Below are 12,636 nucleotides of genomic sequence, written 5' to 3' on the forward strand. Positions count from 1 at the left end.
TAAATTTATATTTTTAAATTGCCATTAGACAGCTATAGCTATCTGGACAAAAAATTTGAAGATGTTTGAAGGAGGTTTGCTACACCAAATGCTTAAGGTAACAAAGAAGATTGCATGAACAAATTGACTCTGTATAAAAATTGAAAACATAGGAATTTATAACTTTATCTTTCCAAATCTTATTTCCTTTTAAAACATGGCCAGTCTGCACTTATTTCCTGATTTTCCCTCAACCCATTACAAAGAAATATGTATGTGACTGTTCACAGTCCTGGCCCTTGAACCTGATTTCCTTACTCCTTTTTTAAAGATGTTTTTTCTTCTATAAAAATAAAATTTCATACATAAAAATAACACTCTTGGTCTGCATTAAAACCTACCAAATCCAAAGCTAAAAATTGTGTGACTAAGTAAAAGGCAGAGGAAACTCAAAAACAAGGGCAGTTCTTGCTCCACCTGTGTGTGCCTAATGCCAGTTAATGCTGAAACCTTGAAAAACAACTCTATTCTCAGGTCCCTTTCGGGAGTACAGGTCCTGGTTTCCAGTTTGGCTTTTAGGTATATTGATTAACTTACTGTATGTTGCTGGTACATTTTTATGCTCAGGTTTTTGATAGAACAACAACATGTTGATCTACCAGATGTGTGATTACATACACTGTAACAGAAATTATCACTTGAAAGTGTTTCTTAGCAAGCTGAGACTAAGGCACAATTCGAACAGTGGTAGGAAAAGCACCCAGGTCTCTCGACTTCCATACCTGGGAGATAACATCATTTGTGTACTCATCCTGGAAACAAGCACTGGGGGTCGCTACAGGCCAAGAGCTGTGTTAGACGCTATACCTAATACATGTACCTTGGCTTTAAGAAGCATACCAAAAAAACCCAAACCTGTTGCCGTCGAGTCGATTTCGACTTATAGCCATCCTATAGGACAGAGTAGAACTGCCCCATAGGGTTTCCATAGAGCACCTGGTGGATTCGAACTGCCAACCTTTTGGTTAGCAGCCATAGCTTTTAACCACTACGCCACCAGGGTTTCTTAAGAAGCATATAGCCTAGAAAATGGAGACAAATGTGCAAAAACCGAAGTGCACTACAGTGCTACCAGGGACTCAGGAACGTAGCTCCATGTGGGAAGAGCGTGCATCATGAAAGGTGTTGCACAGCAAAGATTTAGGGCTACAGGTCATGACTGGAACAGCCAAGGCAGAAGCATATATAAAAAAGACACTTAAAAATACAGTCTAGAGCCAGAGAGGACGGATGTATTGATGCTCAGTGAAGTGACATACATAAATCTAAGAGGTAGTACAACATGGCGAAATGATACCCAGGTTAGGAGGACGTGGGTTCAAATTTTGGCTCTTTCCTTAGTCTATCACCTTGGGAAAGTCATTTAACCTTCAGCTTTCTCAACTGAGAAATGAGGACCATAATGCCTAACTCACAGGGATGCTGTGGGGACAATGAGAAACAAATATAAGAAGTATTCATGAAGTACACCTTAGTCCAACATTTCCCCTGCCTTGCTTTGTGAGATGTTAATAATAAGAAGGGGCTCTGTGGCCGAATACATTTCCACACTTGAGAAACTCTTAGGTATATAATGTTAAAAAGTCTTACAATAAGTCCAATAATAATTGAGCGAAAGGAAAAACGTGCACTGTTAACATTACAGGCAGTTACTTACCAGGCCTAAAAACATCGTGTGCTTTTTACCTATCAGGGAGATTTCCACGCTGTTGCCAGAGTAACTCCAGTGGAGAGTTTTTAAAGTCCTGGGAACACTTCCAGATTGTTGCTGAGCAGTTTCAAAACTAAAAATCCAACCCAAGGGGCTGAGACCTGCCCCCACCACCTGGATGTCCATAGTCCCTGTGTGGCAGGTTCTTCTAATTATGTCTGTTCCCAAGTGGTGTTTCCTTCCCTTTCACCTCTAACTTCCATCCTCCCCCCGCCCCATCCCATTCCACTACTCACTAGCTGGCAAGCGAACCACTTTCATTGTCAAGAAAAAAGGTAAAAAGATCCTTGCACATTTTCTCCAAAGCCTTATTCATAAGGAAGGAAGTTAATTAAAGTCTCATCCAGCAGACATTCTTCCCCCAGCTGTGTCTAGTCATAAGCCGAATGATGATTACGTACATCTGGGCAAAACATTAAAGAGAAAGCTCTGTAAAAATTAGGTATGGTTTGAAAATAAGAAACAAACGTAGTCTCCATATATTACAGAAACAACGTCAAGAAAGAACCCAGCCAGGCCTGGAGCGTGGGGGCCTCCAAGGTGGAGGCAGCCAGTGATTCGAAGAAGAGCTGGTGGAGAGTCAAGGAAGTCAGCTCCTACAATGAGACTGTAAGATCCTTGATCTCAGGGGCCACGTTATTCCCATCACTCTGAGACCCCCATGTTGTTCAGCTGTATGTGCTCACACAGGTACTCGGTTAGAGGAACTGTCATCATTAACATGACTGTCCTATTTCCACATATTTAGTCCCAGTAAACCCCTTCCCCCTGCTTCTCTCCAAAGAACAATTTACTTCAGATCCAACAGATTGGCTCAGATCATACCTCTACTTTCCTTTCAATCATGGGAATCAACTGGGGGGAAAAAAAAGTCTAGTTTGACATGACGTTATCAAAATGACATTTTTCTGGAACCAGTGCGTTGTATTTATCAGTTCTTAAACAAGCAGACAAACCAACAAAAATGTATTTATGAAAGTGTTAGGCACTATTCCAGAAGATGTATTTACCTTTCCTTAGTGATTCTTGAAGATGCTTTTTTGTTATCTGACAGCCAATTAATACTTGGCTAAGTGTCACAATGGGCTGTGCTAACAAAACCCACTTTTGTAATTTCCAGTGTATTTTCTCTAAACTATCCTTCCAACCTCACCTCCTCTCATTCAGCCAAGCTGAACTACCTCCAATTACCCATCATGCTTTCCCATCTCCCTGCTGCTCACCTTGGATTCCTTAATAATATTCTGAGTCAATAATATTCAGACACAAGAATGTATACCATGCCTTCCACCTCAATGCCCTCCCTATCCACAGTATGCATATTCTAACTTTACAATATTTTAAGGTCCAATTCAGAAATCATCTGCTCCCTAAAGCCTCTTCTGAGGATTCATCATCCCATCCCCAAGCTAAAAAGTATCTCTGTTTTCTAACAGTTTGTTGACAGCACCTTTTGACATTTATTATATATCATATGAAAGCTTTTGTTGATTGCCTTATCCTATTGAACTCTAAGATACTTGAATGCTGAGGCCATTGCTTCTCTCATAGTTGTTAGCTTGGTGCCTGATACTACTGATAATGATACTAATCAATAGAAGCTAATATTTATTGGGAGTTTTGATTGTGAGCCAGGGACAATGTTAAATGCATGTTAGGGATCATCTCCTTTAAGTTTTACAACCATCTCTATTAAGTACATCGGAGCCCTGGTGGCACAGTGGTTAAGAGCTATGGCTGCTAACCAAAAGTTTGGCAGTTTGAATCCACCAGCTGCTCCCTGGAAACCTTATGGGGCAATTCTACTACTATTATTGTCACTTTACAGATGAGAAACTGAGGCTTAGAGAGATTTGTTCAAGATCGTACCTAATAATTAGAAGGATTACGTCTTGTACATCTTTTGTTATATTTATCCCCAGGTACCTTATGTTTCATAACTGTAAATGGTACCTTTATTTTTTTTGCTGTTATACAATTAGTGTTTGTATATTGTATTTTTGAATCCAGACAATTCTATGTATATATCTAAGCTGGGGTAAAGCATATATATATCACAAATATGTTGTTTCAACCAGACTTCAAAGTACAATTAAGTGACATTAATCACATTTACCATGCTCTGCAACCATCACCACTATTTCAAAAAAAAGCAAAAACAAAAACCCATTTTTACCATTCCAAACAGAAACCTAGTACCCTTTAAGCAATGACTCCCCTTTCTCTCCTCCCCCTATCCTCTGGTGACCACTGATAGACTTTTGTCTCTAGCATTTCCTATTCTAGATATTTCATTTAAGTGGAATCCTAAGTATTAGTCCTTTTATTAAGCAATTCTATTTTCATTCTTTCAATGGTTACACTTGAAATTTTACCATGCATATGTAACAAAGTCTAAAGATAATGAGTATCTTTATTCTTTTCTGAAAATGACAAGGCCCTCCTAATTTTCAATAACAAGGCAAAATAACAAGATTTTAGTTCTTTTTGGATTAATGCCTCCTCCCCGCATTATACATTGTTGTTATTATTTTAAAATCTGAATTGTAAATTTAAGTTTTAAAACACTTGTTTGGATTTGCATTTAGATTTAACAATTTCTTTGTTCACCTTTCTATCTTGCATCTTAGATCATCTTTCTGAGTCATCTTCCTTCTTTCTGGTAAATTCTTTTAGCTTTTGTTTATCTAAAAATATTAGTTTGCCCTTGTTATTGAAAGACAGTATTCTACTGTCCTCTGACTTCAATTCTTGTTGCTGAGGTGCCCACTTTCAATTTGTCATTTATGTACAGGTGATGTGTCTGTTATCTCTGGCTGCTTTTACTTTTCATTGGCTTTGACGTTCTGCAGTTTCATTACTATGTGCCTAGATGTGAAATATTTTTGTTTATCTTGCTTGGTATATGTTGGGTATCTGTGGATTTGTCTTTTATGAGAGTTGTAAAATTCTCAGCTATTACCTTTTCAACTATTGCTCCTCTTCTCTTTCTTCTAATTTTTCCTTCCAGGACTCTGATTTGATCTTTTTTAGGTCTTCTCATTTGATCCTACATGTCTTGGCATCTCTCTCCATCTCACTTTCTCTCTGTGCTGAATTCAGCATAATTTCTTCAGATACATTTTCCAATTCACTAATTGTCTCATCAGCTTTATCTAATCTACTTTTAAACGCATCCATACAGTTTTTAATTTCAAAAAGTTCTATATGGTTCTTTTCCAAAAGTTTCCGGTCAGTTTAAGTCTCATACTGCTTGATCATTTTAAAATTCCATCTGTATTTATATACTGCTATTTTGTATTCTATATTGATTAATTCTAATATCTGAAGACTTTGGAAAGTCAAAATATATTATTCACTGTTTGAGATGACTCCAGATATGATCTTTTTTTGTGCATGTTTGGTAAATTTTTCATTATAAGCTCATAGTAGATAGAACTTTATCTGTGAGAACCCATAGAGCCTAATTTAGAATATCTTTAAGAAAAAAAAAAAAAAAATTTTTTTTTTTTTGTTTACTTTTGCTGGAAGCTAGCAGGTGTAACTTACTCAGGACTATTCCTGCCTTCTCCAAGTGTTATGGCTAAACAGAAGAGTTTCAAGGTCAGCTAGCCCACTTTGTGTGCGTTTGTGTGTATTAAAGTGTGCACACACTCCAGCAGCTTAGATTCTCAACTGCAGTGCTGGTACTTGCATCTGGTCCCACGATGTCTCTGGCTTTCTTGCTCATTTATAACTCACTGCTCTCTATTCTGATTTCAGCTCATGCTTTCCCCTTACACCCTTGGAAAGTTCCCTTATTTTCTTGGAAATCCTTCAATGCATCAAATAATATGTTTTAATCTATTGAATTTAATCGCTAAATCTTAATCTGATTTCTCTAACATGTGTTTATTATGGGTTGAGAAACATCTTCTATCTCAACTAATATAGCTTTCATTTTTCTTGTTAGTACAGAAGTTCTAAGGTTTGAGCATTAAATAAAATCACTACGATCCATTTTATTGTTTTCTAAAGGTCTGCATTTTACTTTTATTTAGAAGCTAACAGACTGTTAGAGTGAGTGGAGGTCTAACTGGTTATTTAGCACAGTGTTTCCCAGTGGAGGCAGTATTATATTTTGAGCAAGATGATTCTTTGTCTGTGGGACTGTCCCAAAAGCTGTAAGACATTTCACATCCCTCGCATCCACTTGTTAAAAGCAGGTAACTGAGACAATGAAAAATAATATCACTACTTCCCAATAACCTCCTAGGTTGGAAACTTTGATGTTTAGTTCTCTCATTTTACAGATGAGAAAATGCACGCTTTTAAGACAAAGGACAAGACTCTAACATGGCCCATGAAGAGGCCAACGGTGATCTAGCTCCCATCTCTGCCTCCAAGATCATTCCCGCCACGTTCTACCTCACTTTCTGTGCTCTAGCCACACTGTCTTTCAGGTCCTTGGTGTGTCATGCTCCTTTCTTCCTCAGGGCCTTAGTATCAGGCTCCTTTTCTGCCTGCTGAGCTATTCCCATCTCCTACCTTTTCCCATCCCCCTTCCCTACTTAGCTCTTACTCATCTTTCAGATCACATATTAAATGTCACTTGTTTACGAAAGTTTCCCTGATCCCAGACTAGATCAAGATCTTCTGTTACATACTTTAATACAACTCTGGACTTTTGTCAGCCCACTTAATATGGTTTAAAATGTATATATTTTAATGACTATTTCTACCACTAGGCTGTAAATTCCATGAGGGGCAGGAGTGTCTGCTCTGTTCACCACTGATTCACCTGGACCTAACAAGTGCTTGCCACATAATAAGGGCTCAAAAATATTTGCTAGATAAGAGAACCACCTAAAAAGTCACTGATGTGTGACTCATCCAAATAAAAAGGGGTGTGTTCTCTAGGAAGCGTTAAAGTGAAAATTGTCTTTGATAATATCCATCAGGCCTGGGTCCTGAAACACTCCTAAAAATTAATTTATATGGCCTTTCTACTGCTATGTGTTCTCCAAAAGGAAATCTCTAAATCTGTAGTATCTCAGAAAAACCTTTCCCCTGCCAAACTACTGTGACAGCTGAATTTGCAAACAATTTTTTTTTAAATTTAAGATGTTCAATAACTTCACATTTAATGCTAATATCTATCTTCCAGAAAGCCAAAATCATGGACAGCTACACAGTTTTATGGGAAATCCTTAACCAATTGCCAATATCAACTCTGGAAAATTATGGATTTCTAAGCTTTTCAGTTAATAATTTTAACTATCTCTGCTTGCCTCATATTTTAGAAACCTGAATCCTATTATCTGTATACTCCATCTGTTCCCTTGGATTGACCTACCAATGTGATTCTGTTTAAAAGCTACTTACCCACACTGGTCATGTGCTCATGAAAATAAGTACATATTTACTTTTTTGACCCTATTCTCATGTACAAAACTGACCTTGCTTTCCACTCACTGAGAACCCCTCCTGCTGCCACAGATCCCCCCAGATTTATACCATTTTGATTTCCTCAAACTGGGCCTTGTTACCAACATGTAAGCCTCTTGGGTTAATCTGACTTTATAAACTGACCAGGCCCATAAGATCTCCATGAAATCCTTCAAGACATCTAACTATTCCATGGCTACCTGTTTTTTTTTTTTTTGTTTTGTTTTTTCTTTACCTGTTCATTAAAGCATACAGGAGCTCTTCTGGATGTTCCACAGAAGGGGAAAAAAAATTCCTTCAAAGATTCTTCTTCTTTTATTTTTCTGAGAATGCCCTCTTAAAGATCATTTCTCATAAGAGACTAACTTGGTCAGCCAACCACTTGGCATGATGAAGCCACGGGTGGTCTTTTTGTTTTTCTCATGAACTTATGGTAAACCACAAAACAGTGAACCAAATATAACCGCTCCTGTCTACACTTTTATTTTTCCTTTAAGTGTAGGAAGGTTTCATTCTACTTTTAAAAATGGAAAACCACCACCACCTTAGATGACAAGAGTGTGAGTAAACAATAGATTGTGAAGAAAGAAGAGAAATATTTCAACACTTGATAAAGCGGGTGCTGAATGCGCTCATACTCTAAAAAAGGCTTAAAGAAAATTTGCTTCATAAAACTCAGGACCCAGCTTGGCACAGTTAAAAAATATCACCGAGGGTTGCTTGTAATTCCCTCCTTTAAACACAAACTCAGGAATCAATGAGCACATTTCCATGAGTAAAACCAACTTATTGGAGCATACATAAGTTACTTCCTCTGACACCCATTTCTCTCCGTAAAAACCTAAGAAAAACCCAAAACGAAACATGAACATAGTTTCGCCAAATGAAACTTGGGCTTCTGGAGAGAGCTGAATGAAAAAAATAAAGGAAAAAAAGGAACAACAACAACAAAAAATGGTTAACAGGAGACTGTTGTGTTTCCCAAGCACAGCAACATGAGCCTAATTGAGGCTGACGCATGACAGACTCGCATGTACAGTACCGCCCAAGTGCTGACTGAAGCTGCTGACAGAGGGTAAATGGTGCGTGGCAGTGGGGCTTGCCCTGGCCTGGCATGGCAACGTAAGTGCACGGAGCCTGTCAGGAGATAGCATGAGGGCTAATGAAGGGCAGCCCTTGTTTTTAAAATTCTCCTCACTTAGTTTTGGATCAGACTCTACACCATGAAGCCTTCTCAACCTTTTAGTGCTCAGTTAAGGATATGTGACACTTATTTAAAAATTAATGCATTCTAATCAATTTAAAGTTAGGCAGCAAAGAGTCTGCAAAAGAGGGGGGACAGAAAAAGAAAAAAGAAGGAGGAAGAGTGAACAAAAAGAGAAGGAAAGAAAATGAGCCCTGCAGATATGCAAGAAGGTGGAAAGCATAAGAAACAATGGCATAGGAAGTACCTAAGTGTTTATTGAATTTATGGAAAAAATTGGTAAGGATAGCCATATCAACATAAGAAGTCAGGGGGAAAGGAAACAAACGTATCCTTCTTATATTCCAACAATAGTATAAAAACCTAGGAACCAAGGTGTGAAGACACAAATGCAAAAGGGAATTTCAACATTTGTAAAGAAAACACAGTGGTAATTTCTTTAAAAGATCAACAACCACAAGACTACTCAACATCTCGTTATTAAAACATTTTCTTCAGTTCCCCACAGAGGAAAGTTTCCAAAATAACTATGTATGTGTATTGAATATGTGCTTTAATAGGAAGAAACCATATTTACATGCCTTGTTGAATAAGCATTACTACTAAAAAAAATTATCACCAGTTTTAAATACAGATATACAAAACAGAAAAAAGAAAACAGTCTGTTTCTTACATTTGTGAAATATTCAGGTTGGATACAAAATAAATTGCAAAAATTGTGGATCGACTAAGCATCCAGACATGAGGGAATAAACACATCATTTGCTTTAACCCTACTGTCAATATAAAAAAGAGCTTGATTGCAAATCTGAGAGGAATACATGTTTTAGGTACCTGAAAATCACACATATGAAGCCCATACTTTACAGATTATTCCACAGAAAAGCTCCTTTAAAAAGGCATTTGCCAAGTTAGAATAACTAGTGGAACGGAGGAAGAAGTCTCTGGCTCCTAAGTATTAAAAACCAAATTTATTTCATGAAGACCACAGTTTAACTTAGACTGAAAACTCTGCTGTCTCAGTTTCTAAGTAAAACCAAGTTTACCCTTCTAGACTCTTCTCTAGGGACAACAATAGATCTGAAAAGATCTATCCGATAATAGAATATGGACATAGACACATTTAGGGTCACATGGAAATCCTGATACCTGTTTTCAAACTCATGATAAAATAACTTAAAAAAAATTTATAGGAGTTAGAATCCATAGATTTGTACCCAAAGAAAAATAATTCTTTTTAACAATTACCTTTCTCTACAAACAGGCCTTACCAAAGATGACTGTTCTGTCAGATTGAAAAATAAGCATAACTCAATTTTTGCTTTGCTTTTTTTTAGATCTGCTTTTCATATACCAAAGATATCAATTTAATGTACTGACATGAAAAACAAAATACTGTCTAATGACATCATTGTGATTACCTCTGAGTAACCTGAAGGCTTTCCACGAAATCTCATATGCTTTTATAATAAACATTGAGAAAGGTCACACAGAAGTAGATTTTATGCAAACTATCAGAACAGGCTGCTTTTAAGGAATTTACATACTGGAAGCATGGGCGGCCAATCAAAACTTCTAATTCTTTAACAAGTAACTTGCTCAACAGCATGGCAAAGAAAACAATGAAGAGCAATGGCAATTTGGAGTGTAGACAGTAAAGCTCAGCAAATACATATTTTATTCCATTCTACCTACGTCTGACAAGAGAAGACATCTTATTGTAAGTCATTCCTAGAACCACTGGACTTCAGCCAAAGCCAGGTAACATTACTCCACTATTGTTTCTTGTGGAAGGTCCATATTTGTCAATGTCACCATGCTGAGACAGCTCTGGTTACAAATGGCTGGAATTGAAACAGTTCTAGGTTTCTTTACAGTTAGGATAAAGAAATCTAGGAGGTAGTTTGGAGTCAGCCATATTAAGAAAGCAGCAAAAATCACCCTGGCAACAACTGACAGAAATTTTCACTTCATTTTTAGATTGGACAGCCCAATAGTCAAGATCAATCCTAAAATTTAGACGGGAAAAAAAAAATCTTAGACATCTTGTCAAAAGTGCCAGATAATAAGTTATCAAAGAAAAACAAAAGAAGTGTACACATATATTTAATGTTTCTTTTTGGTCAAAATTATTTTATTCATTAGGTTATAATGTTGTCATTTATCTAAAAGAAATTTGGGTAGAAGATAAAAATCAGGCTAAATTTGGGTAAAAAAAAAAAAATTTGGGTAGGAGATAAAAATCAGAATTTCCAAATGGCGGAGTCTTTGACTTTATGCCGTATTGCTCAGTGTTTTGACTTGGAGACATCTCTGAGAAGAGAATGTGATTAAGAGGCTCAAGAGATTTTTTTATTTTGGGGGCTTCTCAGAAAATCAACAACTCATCATCGGTCCTTTAGGAGCTTAGAGATGCTACTGGGTTTGCCTATGTTTTCTACAGGCTCGGCCACAGAGCTGTCCTAAGCAGACTATCTTGAAAAAATGAAATGACTAGAAAAGTATGCACTCTCTGTGGTTCCCCTGAAACACTGAAGACTATTTAAATGTATAACAAGAGCAGTTAAATGCGCTTCATTTAAAATTGCTGCCACATGTATATCATGGGGTTTTTGGACTAGGGCCCAACCAGTCTACGCATTTTAGTGAATTCAGTATCTGTGAAGGGTCATCTTTTTTTTTCCTTTCCCTATTTGTTTACCACATTTTTCTGCAAATATTTTACTTGAAAGCTCGAGTTTAGTCTTTTAAAATATCTAGAAAGAAACCATCATTTTTCATGGCCTGAGATAATAAAGCTTAACTTCCCCAACCTTTTACAAGTGAGATCAGAGTAGTCTCATTCAGGGTAGACTGATCTGTGCAAGGAAAGGCTCATTCCAGATGATTTGGGACCATTGCGCTCTGTGAGGCATCAGGGAACCTGCCAAAGAAAGCCCAATGCATTTCACTCAAGGATGTGATTTCCTTTTTTTTTAATTTTATGTAATCTTTATGAAAGCAGACTGCCTCTTCTTTCTCCCTAGGGGCAGCTGGTGAGTTTGAACCACCAACCTTTCAGTTAGCAGCCGAGCACTCAACCACTGTACCACCAAAAAAAAGAGAAACAAACCCGTTGCTATGGAGTCGATTCCAACTCATAGCGACCGTACAGGACAGAGTAGAACTGCCCCATAGGGTTTCCAAGGAGCGGCTGGTGGATTTGAACTGCCGACATTTAGGTTTATAGCGGATCTCTTAACCACTGCGCCACCAGGGCTCCAATGTACCACCAGGGTTCCTAAATCTTATTGAGGGAAGATGATATAGTGGGGAGGAGTGTATGCTTAAAATGCTTTTATGATGACAAAATTTTCAGAAGAAAGACTTAAAGAATTAGTGTGTTTTTTAAAATGAGAAACATGGCTTTTATGCAAAATAAAGTCATGTATTAAATTATTAAAATTGACCATAGTATTCTCCTATCATATCATTCATCATCTATCTAGTCGACATTTACTGTCTGTCCACGGTACTCAAAGTACTGGATTCAGGAAGGGGATCAAAAAAATTAATAAGATACAGTCCTTGTCCTTACAGAGCTCATATTCTTAAATTATTTTGGAGTTGTTTTCATCATTACCACAAATATATTTATTTTTATGAGGCTATTTTTTATTTTTAGTTACCTACAAAAGAAGTTTCTGAATATGTCTAATGATCTTATTCCAAAGCTGAGACCACCTTCATCAATATAACAATTTCTAGTGCTTGTTCAATATTGATTGCTCCCTTTTCTTAGAGTAAGTTCTTATTTTAATGAACCTGCTTTCAAAGAACAGAAATATACCCCATCTCTGAATTCCTCCCCAAAGCATATACCCGGTTTTTTAAAAATTAGGATTAAGCAGTATAAGAGGAACTTATTAAAATTTACTGACATTACATAAATGAAATAAGATCCACTAAATCTTCACCACATCCATATAACCCACCAAAAAAATTTTCAGATGAGAATTCTTTCTGTAGATATTTACTTCCAACCCCATTTTTACTAGCTAACTAAACCTGTTGCTATGGATTTGATTCCAACTCATAGTGACCCTATATGACAGAGTAGAACTGCCCCAAATGGTTTCCAAGGAGTGGCTGCTGATTTGAACTGCTGACCTTTTGGTTAGCAGCCGAGCTCTTAACCACTGCACCTCTAGGACTGAGGGTATAACCCCGCTGCCCTTGAGTTGATTCCGATTCATAGTGACCCCGTAGTGACTGC

At 37.3% G+C, this 12,636-nt stretch overlaps 1 protein-coding gene across 15 annotated transcripts in view; it reads right to left on the reverse strand.

The window, feature by feature from the left end:
• The window catches only part of VTI1A (vesicle transport through interaction with t-SNAREs 1A), a 373,592-nt gene that overhangs the window by 201,329 nt on the left and 159,627 nt on the right, over nt 1-12,636 (reverse strand). Inside the window, exon 7 of one of the 15 annotated variants that reach the window (XR_010318057.1) lies at nt 11,195-11,304. The exons of 13 other annotated variants lie outside the window; for them this stretch is intronic. Coding sequence is in view for 1 of the 2 variants with exons in the window: in XM_064269331.1 (XP_064125401.1) it covers nt 11,225-11,304 (80 nt within the window). In the remaining variant the exon portion in view is untranslated. Of the gene's footprint in view, nt 1-11,194; nt 11,305-12,636 lie in introns of those variants that run through there. One more of the 15 variants, XM_064269331.1, reaches the window with a different exon arrangement.

This window comes from Loxodonta africana, chromosome 16, assembly GCF_030014295.1.
Source record: "Loxodonta africana isolate mLoxAfr1 chromosome 16, mLoxAfr1.hap2, whole genome shotgun sequence".
Taxonomy (NCBI): Eukaryota; Metazoa; Chordata; class Mammalia; order Proboscidea; family Elephantidae; genus Loxodonta; species Loxodonta africana.